This window comes from Lactuca sativa, chromosome 1 (genome assembly GCF_002870075.4).
Source record: "Lactuca sativa cultivar Salinas chromosome 1, Lsat_Salinas_v11, whole genome shotgun sequence".
NCBI classification, from domain to species: Eukaryota; Viridiplantae; Streptophyta; class Magnoliopsida; order Asterales; family Asteraceae; genus Lactuca; species Lactuca sativa.
This window is the reverse complement of record NC_056623.2, coordinates 81816852-81833653: the sequence shown is the minus strand read 5'-3', so window position 1 is coordinate 81833653 and position 16802 is coordinate 81816852. Positions and strand designations below refer to the sequence as shown.

Here is a 16802-nt window from a genome sequence, read left to right as displayed (position 1 = left end):
CGTCGAGGCAGCTGAAGCCTCATGAGGCGAGATATCCCACACATGATTTAGAGTTGGGGGCAGTAGTGTTCGCTCTCAAAATTTGGCGTCACTACTTGTATGGGGTTCGATGTACGATATACACGGACCATAAGAGTTTGAAGTATTTGATGGATCAGCCCAACCTAAATATGCGTCAGAGGAGGTGGTTGGATGTGGTCAAGGATTATGATTGTGAGATCCTGTACCACCCAGGCAAGGCTAATGTGGTAGCCGATGCATTGAGCCGTAGGGCGGAGAGCACTCCATTGCGAGACGTATGCTTGAGACTGACTGTGATGACTCCTGTATTGGATGCTATTCGTAGGGCACAGGCTGAAGCTGTGCGACCAGAAATGCAGAAGAAAGAGCGGGTTGTGGGGTTAATTTCGGAGTTCGTTAAGGATGGGCGAGGGCTTATGACGTTTCAGGGTCGGATTTGGGTACCGTTTGTGGGCGGTACGCGTATTACTTTGATGGAAGAGGCTCATAGGTCGAGATTCTCGATCCATCCCGGAGCTACGAAGATGTATTTGGACTTGAGGAAAGAGTATTGGTGGCCCTGTATGAAGAGGGACGTTGCATGGTTCGTTGAGAGGTGCTTGACCTGCCGTAGGGTTAAGGCTGAGCACCAGAGACCGCATGGCAAGTTACAGCCATTGGAGATCCCCGAGTGGAAGTGGGAACAGATCACTATGGATTTTATCACCAAATTGCCAAGGACTGCTAGGGGAGTTGACGCAATTTGGGTGATTGTGGATAGGTTGACGAAGAGTGCACACTTCCTTGCCATCAGTGAGAGTTCTTCAGCGGAGAAGTTGGAAGAGATATATGTGAGAGAGGTGGTATCTCGGCACGGGGTGCCGATCTCGATTGTGTCAGACCGTGATGTGCGCTTTACTTCCAGATTCTGGAAGAAATTCCATGAGGAGCTGGGTACTAAATTGCATTTTAGTACCGCATACCATCCCCAGACAGATGGTCAGAGCGAGCGGACGATTCAGACGCTGGAGGACATGCTCCGAGCGTGTGTGTTAGACTTCGGGGGTAGTTGGGATGCGTATTTACCATTGGCAGAGTTTTCCTACAACAACAGCCATCATTCGAGCATTGGTATGCCACCTTTTGAGCTGTTGTATGGTAGGAGGTGTCGGACCCCCATTTGCTGGGGAGAGGTGGGACAGAGAGTGATGGGCAGCACGGAGATCGTGCTCCAGACGACAGAGCAGATTCAGCAAGTGAGACAAAGGTTATTGACTGCCCAAAGCCGACAGAAGAGTTATGCAGACAGGCGCCGATCCGAGCTTGAATTTCAGGTCGGCGACTTCGTTCTCCTGAAGGTCTCTCCTTGGAAAGGAGTGATTCGATTCAGGAAGAGGGGCAAATTGGGGCCCCGGTATATTGGACCATTTCGTGTGATTGCAAGGATAGGCCGGGTAGCCTATCGGTTGGAGTTACCAGCGGAGTTGGGTCAGATCCATGACACTTTTCATGTGTCGCAGTTGAGGAAGTGCATAGCCGATGAGTCGGCAGTGGTTCCATTGGAGGATATTCAGGTGGATGCGAGACTGAATTACGCGGAGAGACCAGTGGCTATCAGAGATCGGAAGATCAAGGTTCTGAGGAACAAGGAGGTACCTCTGGTGTTGGTTCAATGGCAATACCGTAAGGGATCAGAAATGACTTGGGAACCGGAACGCGAGATGCGGGAGCAGCATCCGGAACTATTTACAGAGTGAGACTTCGAGGGCGAAGTCTAATCCAAGTGGGGGAGAGTTATAACAGCCCGAAATCTCAGGTATTGTTTAATTATGTTTTTGGGGTGAGTTGAGAGGGGACTCGGCGAGTTGGAGCCTAGACTCACCGAGTAGGATCGCAGACTTGGTCGCGGGTCCGCGACTGGACTCGACGAGTCCAGATATGGACTCGGCGAGTCGACGCTGTTCAGCAGAAACCCTAACCGTTCGGTTTTGGATCGTATATAACGCCTCTTAGGCCGTCATTTTCCGTCTTTTGATCGATTGAAAGGAACCCTAATCGTTGTGGACGTCTAGAGCAGGAGAGAAAGCTATCCCAACTTGGAGGAACTTGTTAGGCAAGAAGAAGAAGAAATTGGCCAAAGGAATATCAAGGAGGATCGAGTCCTGAGGTTTGGGGGACACAGAGAGAGCGTTTTCAGGTAATACTCGGATCAATTCTGTTATCTTGATGTGTATTCGAATCTAGGGTTTATAAAACCCATTTAGTGATTAGATGGATTATTATTTCATTGCCCAGACGTTTATACCCCCAGTAATGAGATGCTTAGTAGTCCAGAAAGTCCCATGATTGTATATCTTGGGACCATACGTAATTCAGGAAGCAGTTGCTCGTCTGCATGGCGTGGACTCGCCGAGTTGTTCTTCAGACTCGGCGAGTAGCTTGAAGATTTACTGGGACTCACCGAGTTGTTCTTCAGACTCGGCGAGTGGAGTCGGGGTGGCCCTGCGATTCTTCCAGGAGTAACTCGTCGGGTCGAGGAGGGTACTCGACGAGTAGATAAGGAATCTCAGAAAGTTGGAGGACGTCTAGACTCGCCGAGTCGCCATGGTACTCGCCGAGTCCGGTCGAGTTGACAGTTGACCGTTGACCAGAGTTGACCTAACTCTGACTTCTTAGGGATAGTCACACTTAGAAGATATAAGTATTAATGAGATATGTAATGTTATAGGGAGGTTGTAGCTCGTCGGTTGTGCACGAGTCATTTCGGGATTTGCTAGCGTTCAGCTTTTACGAGGTGAGTCTTCTCACTATACTGTACCCGGAAGGGTTCGACTTTGTGACCGGAAGGTCAGATATGATATGTGATATGTATGCTATACGTGGTAAGTTATTTGTTATATGTGTGCTATGTATGTTATGTGGGCCGGAAGGCAATATGTTATGGGTCGGAAGGCGATCATGTTATGGGCCGGAAGGCGTTGTATTGAGGACCGGAAGGTCAGGGCCTGGAAAGGCGTATGTGCGTAAGTGTATATTGGGGAACTCACTAAGCATTTATGCTTACAGTTGTTGTGCATGTATTTCAGGTACTAGCGAGGACCGTGGGAAGGCGCCGGCGTGATCGATACACACTGAAGACTGCTTTTATGATCTTGGGATTTTGACTATTTGTATTTGACAGAATACTTAAACTATTTATGCCTTGTTATGAATGGGAATAAATATATTTTAAAAAGAAAATTTTGTTTGAAAATTTGAGTTGTTACAGATCCGCCAAGGCCACACAAAAACCAATGAACCTTATTAGATTCTTCAACGGGATAACCAATCGCCGATAGTTGATCACAAATGGTCTTAAATTTACGACCATAATCAATAACAGTAGAGGCGCCTTTAGACAGTTGGCGAAGCTGATCGCGTAGGTTTTGAATGCGCTCGACAGAAGAGTTGTTGTAGGCGGTCTCAAGGGCAACCCATATTTGTCGAGCTGTGTCCAGCCCAATAATTTCAGAGAAGGCCTCTTCAATGAGAGAGGCATGGAGGATGATAACGGTGCGCTGATCAGCAGCAAGCCATACCGAGTACGCCGGATTTGGTGAGGATTTGTCATCAACGAGGAGTTCTGAGGGTGGAGCACAGGAGGTGCCGTCAACGTGACCCATCAGATTTTGATGTGTGAGGAGAGGAATAAGTTGACTCTTCCATAACAAATAGTTTGAGGGGGAAAGGCGAATAGTAATGAGATGCATAAGAGTGTTAATGGGGAGGAGAGTATCGGCGGAGGTGGAACCTTCCATGGATTAGAAGAGAGAAAAAGAAAATGTGCAGAGAAGGAAATGAGAATAAATAGGATCTTTAGGCAAATGATACCATGACAGAAAGAGTCTCCATATCAAATACGGTGGAGAAGCAAGCATTTTATAATAAGAATAATTTACATATACAACCCTTAGAGAATAAGGAAAAGTACAAGAAGATGAAAAATCACATTAAAGAATGGAAACGTATGAGAGACATATGAGTGTCTAACAAAGTAAATGACTCATCTTTTATTTGTTATATTTGTTATAGTATTACAGTTGCTTTTGCTGTTGAAAACATGATATTGTGATAGAGTCTAAGCAATTTATGTGATATTCTTTGTATTTTTGTATAAATTTGATAGGTTTTCTATTGTAAAGTTAATATAGTTTAGGTTCTTGAATAATATTGATCTTTTATTAGCATTCAATAATTTATACCTTTGTTGAGAGAGTGTATGAATGTGTTGAATCCTAATGTTGTTCTTATTTCATTAGTGAATGCAAGCTTTGGAGCTGGTGTACAACTCAAAAAATGCAGTAAGTATAAATATAATTAAGTCAACCAAAACTCTAATGCTATTCTAATATGTGTTCTTTTGCCAAACTACATAATAGAAATTGGTCAAGGTGGCTGACTGATTTATTTAGTATTCATGATGATGATGGTGATGATTCGTTCAAATCTTTTCATCTCCTGAATGCATTGAGTGACCACCCTCATGACACTTCCTAAGGATATGTTGTTATATAGCAGAATCAGAAAAGAGGTTTCTCATTCCTGTCTCTAAAATTTTGCTCTTTTATAGTAGTTATTCACAAAGCTAATTTTTTTAAATCTTTTTGAAGGTATGTCTGACTTTTTTGTGCAACACTAATAAAGGGGATACTTGAATATTGATACTTTCATCCAAGATAAGTTTTGTCTGGATGATATTCCTGAAGTTATACTCTAGACCAAGATTCAAAGGCCAGTCCGTTCACTATAATTATGTTCATGTTCTCATCCTCAGATGAAACACACAACCAACTAAAGATATGTTTATGTAAGGGCTTATTTCTTTTTTGACTTAATCACTTAACTTGGTGTCTATACTCTATACTATACATGACTATCTATTTTTTATTTAATCTCGACAAAATGATTTAAGTGTGTATTCAGACACCAACTTTTTACATTTAATCATTCTAAATAATCGACTCTACTGATTTTTTTACCTATACAATATACAAAGGAAGAGGTTGAGCTCAATTATGAAGAGTTTTATGAGGATGTTATACAAAGTTTTTTATAGTTTGGGAAAATAATAAATTTTAAGGACTGGTTAAATAAATTATACATTAATTTCCCTTTGAACACACCACTCGCCAAATTAATAGTTTTCAGCTTTTATTTTTTTTTTTTATTTTTTATTGCTGATAATAGGACATATTATTGTTGATTGTTAGTTTAACACTATAGATAATGAGAAATATTATTTGTGAGGAGTGTTTCTCTCCATTTGAGAGGAAATGTATACATCTAATATAAATCATTGGATTCAGCTGTGATGGTTTACAGTTATGTGCATAGTCATTATTTTGCAAGCAAACATGTAATTTATTTTTTCTTTTCAGGTTGTTGATAGTTTGTTATCGGAATTACTTTCATTTAGTTTTGGAACTGATATCAATGGGACAAAAATAGTAATCTTTTGACCCTCTCAAAAATATAGGACATGAACTTGCTCTCAATCTCTCATTTACGTTAAAGATGTAATTGCCCTTGTCATGGAAAATAGACCTATAAAGCTTGTCCAGTCATGATTCATGTAACAAATTGAGCCTTAGAGTTCAATTCTTCTTTGTTTTGGGAAGTGAGAGTAAAAGGGATCAAGATTACTTATGATTTAACAATAGCTTACGTGATTTAAATAGATTGGAATGGAACGGAAAAATTGTACATGCTAAATTTACATATGCATATTTTCTCGTAAGTAAATACATCCGAACTGGATGAATTTCTATCATGGGGCGTATATGCTTATGTATAGTAGGTACATGTTTTCCAGCTTAAGTATCTGTCTATGTTACTGATTTTCCCATTTATTTCAGTAATTATATTATGTAACTTCCAAAAATACTACAGAAAAAACAAGTTTGTGAGAAATATAACAATAACTAATAAAGTAATCCAAACACACTTTTAGCCTGACTTTAGAACTGATAAGCCAGACTGAAGTTTCTAAAGCTAGAAAGCGAAGCATGTTAAAATATATGGAAATTCTTGCTTGACAAAGATACGGACTAGGAAATTACCATTTTGTCGATTGGCATTTATTACAAGATATTAGGGAGTTGATTTTGGTCAAGAAGTATTCTCAACTTTGTGTTAGTAAGGGTTTTATTTTATTTTATTTTTATTTTTTTATAGCGTTAGTCAAATACTTTTATGAAACTATATGTCAAGGCAACATTATATTTTTCTGGGAAGAGTCTGAAAAAAAAAACTCTAAACAATAAAACTTCAAGTCTAAACTTGGATTGTAATGTGAGATTTTGTGATCAAGTTATTGTAATCTATATCACTATTATATAAAACTAGGTGTAAGACCCATATATTATATGGGTTGTTTAAATATTAAAATTTAAATAATAAGTATTTTTTAAAATAAAATTTTAAAATAAGGAATAAATAAACATATTAATTACAAAATTGCTATCATATTTATTACATTTAATACTTTACATACATATATATATATATATATATATATATATATATATATATATATATATATATATATATAAGTAAAAGTATTATGTGGCATTTTAATTTTAAAAATTAAAAACTCATAAATTGACATGTGGATATTATTTATTTAAAAAGTATCATAAAATAACAAGTGTCAAAAATAATAAGAGATTGAAAAGTGGCAAAATTATTTTCATTTATTAGGAAGGATATCATTAATGTAAATATGTATACATTAATTTCCCGTTCAACATTAACTCCATACATAATGGTAAAATAGTAATTTACTGTCATTCAGACGGTTCATTCAGTTCACTAAAGAAAAGGTCTTTTCAGGGTCTCTGCCTAAGAATTATGCTTAAACCTCATCGAGGAAACTTGTAGAAAGGAAGAGCTTAAAATATATAATTCCTCCCAAGTGACATTGACTGCAAATTTGTTGATGGTATTAAATAATGATTCTAATGCTTCGTCACGAATTTCCATCTCCCAAAACTCATCTTCAAATTCGAATTCTCCTGTTTCTTTACTGGATGCTGAAGATCTTGCTGGAAATTGAAGATTCCAGTGACCAGACCCCTACATTTCCAGTCGAAGGTGTTGAACCATCATCCGTGGTTTGCCTTATCAAAAACGATATTGCAAAAAATCATGATTCTGTTCCTTTCTATGAAAATATGAGAATGGCAACAGTAACCGAATGGAATTTGTAACTTCGGAAAGTGATCCCAAAAAAACCAATTCCATTATGGAAGACGATTACAAGAATCTATTGAAGACATTCTTCAAAATTGAACCTGCTTATCACCCCGGGATTCTTCGGGAAACAACCTCAGAAAATTCTCAATACCAAGAAAAACGAGAATGCCCATAGTGAAATGGAATAGGCCAATGGGGATTGTCTTTTTTATTATTTGGTTATATTCTTGGATATTTGAAAAATAGATTGCAGGTACAATGAATCTAATTCATGTCAATTAAACATTTGTTGAGTTTTCAATACCAATTCTAGGATCCATGTGGTGTAACATTTGATGATTTATTTTTTCTCTCTACAAACTAAAAATGGACTAGATTCCTTAACATTTGAAATTTGAATCTAAGTATGAACTTGATTCGGTGGTGAATTTTGTACATGTCTTTAGTGAGAGGGTTATGTTCCTCTTCCTTAGACACACACTTGATGTAATTTTGGTAGTATTTGTTATTTGACTTATTTCTATGACACGAGTCAAGTCAGATTTGAAGTACAATCAAGATGGTTATAGAATTCCAATTAGGATTGGAACAGAATTGGCCATCACAATTGTAATTTAAACTTTCTTCTTTTTTATGTTGAAATTTGTAGAACCGAATGAAATTGAAATTAGAAACTAATTGGGTTAAGATTTCATATGGTAAAACCCATCGACGATTTAAGAAAAATCAAAGAAACGTAAAAATATGGTCAAAACACAAAATCAAGTATGCTGACGTTAGTTCTAAAAAAATATGTTACTATTAAAAAGATAAATGTCAAGGTATTTATAACTATTTACAACAAGGTGTTAATCAGGTATTGTATTTTTAATAATCTAAAACCAATAACTTTGTGTATCTCATGCGATAACGTTTTAATTGTATTTAATTAAAAAGAAAAAATAGAAGTAGGATGCTGTAAAAAATAAAATCAATCTATTCATTAACCCGACCAACGGGCGGGTACAGTGGCGAATCTAGAATAGATTTGCATGTGGTTCCTAATTAAGTGGAGACGGAAAAACCATTGCACGTGGTTCCTAATTAAGTGCAGATGGAAAAACCAAAGAGTCAATGTTATATATGACATATCGAGTCAGATCGAACCAATAAAAAACGACCGGTTTGTAAAAACTCGAGTTCAATCGGACCGATAAAATAGCTAAAAATTGGTAAAATCAGTCTACTTAACTCTAAAACCTGATTTAAAAAAAAAAAAAAAAAAAAAAAAAAAAAAAAAACTACTCTGCAGGACGAGCCTCTTTTCTTTTTAAAATGTTCATTTGCAACAACCATTTTCTACTATCAACAATATGAGAGAAGTTGTGTTGTTTTTTAAATTTCCTAATAACTATTCATAATTTACTTTTATAACATCAAACAACTTCAACTATCTCTTTATCTCCTGTGTGTGATAGGTTTTGAAAACATTAACCATTTACTTTGAAATTTAAATATAAGTCCGCTATTATTTTTTTATTTATTTGCTTTTCTTATTTTGTCAAATAGTATTAGGTAGTTCCTAATTTTTTTTAGAGTAAATTACACGAATAGTCCTTATGGTTTGGGGTAATCTGTGTGTTTGGTCCCTAATTTATTAGGTAGGTTCTAAGACCCACCTTGCTTGTAAGTAACTACGCCCCTGGGCGGGTATAACACTAGTTAGCAACTGTTATAGCCTATACCACTGTTTTGGTTGTTTTTCTTATCATTATGGACTAATTCAAGAAATGGCAATGTACTTTTAATATAAAATGCCTTAATAGGAAAAAAAAATTTAGAAAGATGCATTGGCTTGGTTTTAGAATCTACGATAACATTAACCAAAAAGATACAAAAAAACAACAGAAATCATCAACCCATTGCGAAGCACGAAAAAACCCACTAATTCATATTAACATATCAAATTATTAGATAAAATACTTCATTGGACAAGTGGTTTTGTTGTCCAACTCTACTTATCCAATCCTTTTAAATTTGGGCCTAACGAACCCGGCCCATGTTTCTCGGATCTATCTACCTGTTGTGCATAACCAATTTTCTGCAGGGGAAGAACAAGACTGGGAGACCATACACTCACTGATACCTTCCCCAATTTCTAAACTCAGAAACCCTAATCATCTAATTTCACACTTTTAGTTCTCCATCTCCGAATTATCATCGACAATGGCGTCCGATTCAAGTTCCGCATCATCATCATCCGACGAAGAAGAGGAATCAGCCGGCCAAAAACCTAACGTTGACGTGAACATCAATTCGATAGATAATTCCCTAGACGCCATCGAGAATCAGTTGTCATCGATCGCATTGAACACTCCAATTGACGAACGAACTTTACCATCTACTGATTATCATCAAGAACCGGTCTCGGAGATTGATGACGGATCGTCGAGGGAAAGTGCAAGCGAGATGCGGAGAAACTCGATTGGTGAGAGTAGTTCATCAAGGGGATCGGGGTTGTGGAGGAACAATTTGGGAGTGGAGGTTGAGGTGGAACCGGAAGCGGATGGGGAATTGTCAAGCCCTAGTAGCAGTGGGTACGCCGGTGAGAGAGGTAGTAGCAGTAGTCCCACTAGTGCTTGTGGAACTGATGTAGTACGGGAACTTCGGGACAACGGTTCTTCCATCGGTGATGATGGAGTGGTGCCCTTGGATCCTTCTCAAACACAATGGATTCGTGGTAAACAGCATGCTGATGAGGTGATTCTTCTAGGCATGCAGATATATTTCCCCAATTTTAGGATATGATTCGATCCATGGGGCTTTATAATTGCAATTTGTAATGCATTTTAACTGATAATGGATAAAGTGCAGGATGATGGTTCTATCTCATGGAGGAAAAGGAAGAAACATTTCTTTGTTTTGAGTCATTCCGGAAAACCAATATATTCAAGGTATGCCTCAGTCAATATCTATGATGTGTATCTTCGATTTGGGAGTATAGCTAAACATCTAATGCATCTTTTCACCATTTTTTGGGTTATATGAATATTCATTGAAAGATTCTATCTTGTTAATGAGCTGATGTCATTTGCTTCATGAATCAAATCAAATTATGTAGATATAGAGTGAATCATTCTATTTGAATCCACTTTCAGATATGGAGATGAGCACAAACTAGCAGGATTTTCAGCAACTTTGCAAGCCATCATTTCCTTTGTGGAAAATGGGTAAATATATTAACATCTATTAGCTATGTAATCACATTTACTCCTATTAGTTACACTCTTATTCTTTTCCTATCTTTCTTAAAAACAAAAAGAGTGATCATATAGTTTCCTTTATTTATCTATTTCAGGGGAGACCGTGTTAAATTGGTCAGAGCAGGAAACCACCAGGTCAGTAATAAAAAGACATGATATTTTCCACTTTTCATGTATGAAACTTCGAGTAAATTATATAAAAAAATAAATAAGGAGACCCTTTTATTTATCCATTCTTTTACAGGTGGTTTTTCTTGTGAAAGGACCAATTTATTTAGTTTGCATAAGTTGTACAGAAGAGCCTTATGAGTCACTAAGAGGACAACTAGAACTTCTTTATGGTCAGGTAATAGACTAATATTTTATCTAATCTAATTATTTAATCTTAATTATTATTTATTATAATCCAAATTTATATTCTGCAGATGATACTTATTCTCACAAGATCTATCGATAAATGTTTTGAAAAAAACTCTAAATTCGACATGACTCCTTTGCTTGGAGGGACAGACGCCGTCTTTTCTTCTCTCATCCACTCTTTCAGCTGGTCTGGTTTCTCATTAAACCAAGGGCATAATTGTCATTCTTGAATCTTGATTATTTTAACTGAATGATCTTTATTAAATTATTCAGGAACCCTGCAACTTTTCTTCATGCATACACTTGTCTTCCACTTGCTTACACCACTAGGCAAACTGCTAGTGCCATTTTGCAAGATGTTGCTGATACAGGTGTCCTTTTTGCAATATTGATGTGTAAAAACAAGGTTTTTCACCCAACCCTCTTCTTAATTTTACACTTATTACATTTTTTTATTCATTTTGTGGTATATAAATATATAATTCTTAAAAATTAGAGCTAAATTTCAGGTTATCAGTCTGGTAGGCTTGCAGAAAGCATCACTTCATCCTGATGACATGTTACTTCTTGCCAACTTTGTCATGTCTTCAGAATCCTTTAGGCAAGTGCCTTTTTTTAATAATATATATTAATGGAAAATTTTATTATTTATATAATTATATGGTATTGATATATTATATTTGCAGAACATCTGAATCTTTTTCACCAATATGTTTGCCAAGATACAATTCCATGGCATTTTTATATGCTTATGTACATTATCTTGATGTAAGTTTTTAAACTTCCTTCATTAAAAAAAATATACTTTTTTTCTTGCTTATAAATTATATATATAATATTTCACAGGTTGATACGTACTTAACGTTGCTGACTACAAGTTCACAAGCCTTTTTCCATCTTAAAGAATGCAGGCATGATGACGTGGCCTTTCTTTTTCCTTTTTCTTTTTTTTTTTTTTAAATAAAAATAAATAATAATAAATTAGTAAATTAGATTATGAAAGTAATTTTTTTTATAGGATACAAATTGAAGCTGTTCTTGCAAAATCAAATGTTTTGAATGAAGTTGAAAGATCATTATCAGAAGGTGGCATGAGAATCGAGGATTTACCTGTTGACCCGTCTGCTAATTCTGGATCTTTATTCCATTTAACTCATCGCAAAACACCAACCAATGGAACAGTGACAGGTGTCGGTGGTCCAGCTGGACTTTGGCATTTTATTTACCGCAGCATCTATCTGGATCAGTACGTCTCTTCTGAGTTTGCTTCTCCAATCAGTCATCCACATCAGCAAAAAAGGTTTTTTTTTTTTTTTTTTTTTTTTAATAATTTATATGTTTTAGTTTAATAATAATAATTTTGAATTTGAACTTTGAAGGTTGTATAGGGCATACCAGAGACTTTATGCTTCCATGCATGATAAAGGAGTGGGCCCACATAAAACTCAGTTCAGAAGAGACGAAAATTATGGTAATTTATTTAGGTTAAAATTAATTATTCATTTTTGATGTCTTTTTTGATATTGGGTTTATAGTTATTTATACTTGTTGGTTGCAGTTTTATTGTGTTGGGTTACACAGGATTTTGAGCTTTATGCAGCTTTTGATCCACTTGCAGACAAGGTTTGATTTATTTACTTATCAAAAAGAAAAGAAACAAAAACTTTTTTATTTTTATTTTTTAAATTAAAAATAGAGTTTGTTGTTGGCATGCAGGGTGTGGCCATAAGAATATGCAACAGGGTGTGTCAGTGGGTGAAAGATGTGGAAAATGAAATATTTTTGTTGGGAGCAACCCCTTTTTCATGGTGATCTTCCTTTAGTTTTACTTTTTACTTTTTACAAAAATAATAAATGTAGTCAAAAAGATTTTACAACACATAACACATCATGTATCATGTATCATGTATTTGTTTTAGAGAGAGAGAGAGAGAGAGAGGTGGATTTGTTTTCATCTGTGTCATGTAGATTTGACATGGATGTATACGTAGTCGTCGCATTGATGTACAACTTTTTTGTTTTGTTTTTCACATTTTCTGATTGGGTTTCTTCTTAGGACCTAACTTTCTATCTCATTTCATTATTACAAATTAATGATTTCTATCTTGTGGTCGCATGATCACATCCAAGTTTTTATCATTTATACGTTTAAATAAAGAGATTTATATCAATGGCATATGACATGCTTATATTTCTAGAATCACATTACTTTTTCTTTTGTCTATAGTAGTTCAACTATAGGTAATACAAAATCATGAATGGAAGTTGGAAACTAAACGAACAGCATTTTCTTTATTTAATACCTCCTTTTCTCGTCCACTTATTCCAAAATGAATATTGATAAAGTTTCATTCAAGTCTAAAACTTTGGTCTGATTTATAAGAGAAAAAGACAAAGTAAAAGACAATTGTTAAAAAATTACATATTTATGATTTTACTTTTTAGACGGCAAATCTTGGATTTCAGGTGACAATTTTCAGAAAAAGGTAAATATAGGTTTTCTTTAACGGATAAAAGTTTAATGGTAAATTCAATATTTTAATGGACAAAAACATTTATTGTAATTTTATTGTTTTCTTTATATCTGAGATATAGGTGGAGCGGATTTTGACCCTAATCCGATCCAAACCCTTAAGATTTATATGTGTTTGGATTATAGTTTTTGATTCGTTTACCCGTTAATGACTCATACCCGCTAACACTTTTATTAAAATGGTCAGGTATGGATCATCACCGATCTAATACATTAATAATCCATCCCGCATAAATGTTAGAATTATATGTTTATATTTTATACGACCTAAAGTTTAATTTTAATTTCAATCGAAAGTCCAAAGACCAATCTATTTTCACATAGGACTCGAGGAGCTGAAATTTTCTACCAAGAATCATGATGTCATTTCATTTTTATTTCATCAAGCAACCATTAATTTCATTTATAAATCAACAAACTCATTAATCAACACAACAATAAAGTTTGCAATTGTTATTCTCTATTATTGCAATCGACGGTCAAAAATCAATCAAAAGTTACTATAATAGTGATTTTAATTCCAATCGAAAGTCTTTGAGTACGTAACCCGTTTCCTAAATAAACATTTAATTTATTTAAGAAATTTTATTTTAAGAATTAAGTCAAATGTGTTTGATCATTTAAAATAACGCGGGTTACATGGGCGAGTTTGAATATATGTTTATTCAATGGATAAGGGTATTTGTTTGATTATTCAAAACCATGCGGGTTACAGAACGGATTGAAATCAGATTTTGAAATTTGTTAAAATGTTTTGGATCGAGATTGTTTCGCTTCAAACCCGTCTTATTGTTAGGTCTACCTGTATTCTATGGATCTATCAAAATATTATATTATCTTAATCTTTGTATATTCTATCAATCTATCAAATATATGATCTTTTTGTATTCTCTATGTTTGATAAAGAAAATTATCTTATTATAAGTTTATTGTATTATATCTATTTTGTATTTTTGTTTGACAGATGATATTATCCGAGCATATTGTATTCTCTTCCCTTTAAAAAAAATTATATTCATTCTATTTGACACGGGGTATTATCTTGTTGTATTCTTTCTCACAAGAGGATTATCATTAGTGTGATCTTTTAGTATATAAGATAGTATTATCGTATTGTATCATCTTTGTTTGAAAGTGGATATAATCTTAACTGCATTTTGTCAATTAACTATTTATGCTGATAACCGGTTAGCTCACTATTATGATTAATAGTATAAAATTTTCAGATATCTATTAAAAACCTTTATTTATATATGTATACGTGACAAAATTCTCTTTCTTATACTTAACATTGTCTCCCATATGTATAACAACATCATTGTAGCACAAATTTATATATTTTTTAGGAATTCCTTGAAATATGTTCATATCCTCCCAAATTTCAAAAAAATTATCAACTTGACTATAGGCGAATTTCAACACATAAAATAAAACCGATACCACATTTGCATAATTGCATTTGGATCTTCAAATACTTAAGCATATCACAATATTTCAACACAAACTTTCCACATCTTCATTAACATACAAACTAAAACAATCCACAAGCCAAACACGGATATATACATACATCGAAGATGAATCCCCAACATCCATGCGGTTTTATATTCTTTAAAAACAAATGTAAACCACAATAACCTAAATGTAAACCACAATCTACACAGCCAAACAAGACTCAAAAAAAAAAAAAAAGGTTATATCAAATCAATGGTTTATTTCACCATAATTCCCAGCTAACGAGAAGACAATGACCAGAAATTGAGAAGAAATGAAGGCAATGCAGTAAACCAGCTAAGAAAAGCAAAAGCAGTAGCAGTTTCAAACTGCTTGCAGTGATTTTGAGCACAAAGTCCAAGATCATTACCTATTAGAACTGTAATTCCAGCAGATGCACATGCAGCAGCAAATGTTAGTGTAGATGTCACCTGAAAAGTTTTAACAAAATGTCACCCATATGTTAAAGAAAAGTAGAGATATATAATCATATAAGAAGAAGTAAGAAGCTGTTCTCACCCCATCACCTATGGAAAAGAGACTAACAACTCTGTAATTCTGCAAGGTTCGTCCAACCAATAGAGCATGGATGTCAAGAATGGCAAGTGATAGACTCCATAAACTCTGTAAGGCAACAGCAGCAACAAGGTAGCTGAGAAGAAAAGAAAGAATTCAGCCGTTTTGTTAATGTTGAGTGGCATCAAAGCATAAAAAAGATGATGAATTTAGTTCTAGAATTGTTCAAACAGTGTGGATCTGATTATTGCATAAGGAATAATATCATATCCAGAGTTCTTATTGCTCGTTCAATCAAAAAACAGAAGAAACCCTAATTCCCAATTCTTATACTGCTACAGTATACTACTAGATCGACTCCATTTCACCTGATTTTATTGCATCGGGGATACGATCTCCAACTTCTATTTCAAATTTGGAAATTGGAATTTGGAATGTGAAATTGAATAGCTAAATGATTCGACAACAATTATGTGTCGGATTCATAGATTTTCACAACGACATTAAACAGTGAGATCACGATCAAATAATGAAATTGATGAAGTAAATTACCAGAAGGCAGTGACGGAAGGGAAATCGCTTGTGGTGGACATGACAACGAGTGAGACAACTGCGTACGCAAATTGGAAAAAACGCAAGCCAAGACCACCGATCGTCCCAGGCATGCCTTGGATGACCTTCATCCTCACTATCGGTGGTACAATGACGCGGCCGTCAGTCGGTGGTAGTGGTGCCACTTCAACCGGATGCACCGACGGGTGGCTGACGTTCATTTTACCCCGCCGCCTCCAACCACCACCTGTAACGACGTCTTATCTACCTGAACATCATCAATCATAAAAGAATTCGGTGATTTGATTCGTAGATCTAACTTTGTTAGGTGCAATTCGGAAATTTGATGCTCGTTGGTGAACCAATCGTAGGATTTTGAGACGATGTGAAGTGTTTCAATTTTTAAGAAGAGTTTGGGTATTAGCCTGCCTAAACCTAACTAACGTGTTTACAAATTTAACGCTCAACTCTTTTTACTTTTCTTTAATTAAGTGTCCGATTGCAAATAAATAAAGAGAGATTATTAATTTGGTCGTTTGGTGCCTTTTTATTGAGTGTAGTGGAGATTGGTCTAATTCGGTTACTTTAAGATATTTTGATGTCATGATTTAGAAGTTTTTGGTTCTGTCTCTAATATGTGTTTTATTAAGAGTTTATAAGAGATCGAGTCTAACACTCCGATATTTATTTAATGAGATCTAACTCAATTAACATTATAAAATAGTTCCTAACCCGTATAAATAAGGTTATTAACAAAAACAACTTTTATTTTTTGGAATTTGAAAAATAAACAATTTATTTGTAATGTCTTATTTCATACTACATAGGATCGTTACAGAGTTTGTGGTGATTGGTGTGATATAACGTAAAAA

The 16802-nt window shown here is 35.2% G+C and overlaps 2 protein-coding genes across 2 annotated transcripts; one reads left to right on the top strand and one right to left on the bottom strand.

The window, feature by feature from the left end:
• Positions 1-9308: 9308 nt before the first annotated feature.
• LOC111886024 (vacuolar fusion protein MON1 homolog) lies at positions 9309-12929 on the top strand. The gene is made up of 14 exons (XM_023882263.3): positions 9309-9972; positions 10087-10166; positions 10371-10442; positions 10571-10610; positions 10720-10821; positions 10901-11022; positions 11109-11241; positions 11345-11436; positions 11522-11603; positions 11682-11746; positions 11854-12135; positions 12215-12306; positions 12394-12458; positions 12552-12929. The coding sequence occupies exons 1-14, from the start codon at positions 9439-9441 to the stop codon at positions 12645-12647; spliced, it is 1857 nt and encodes a 618-aa protein (XP_023738031.1). The 5' UTR covers positions 9309-9438; the 3' UTR covers positions 12648-12929.
• Positions 12930-14860: 1931 nt separating this feature from the next.
• On the bottom strand, positions 14861-16416 carry LOC111886064 (CASP-like protein 5A2). The gene is made up of 3 exons (XM_023882306.3): positions 15931-16416; positions 15382-15514; positions 14861-15293 (listed from the first exon to the last, which is right to left on the bottom strand). The coding sequence occupies exons 1-3, from the start codon at positions 16149-16151 to the stop codon at positions 15102-15104; spliced, it is 546 nt and encodes a 181-aa protein (XP_023738074.1). The 5' UTR covers positions 16152-16416; the 3' UTR covers positions 14861-15101.
• Between the last annotated feature and the right edge of the window lie 386 nt (positions 16417-16802).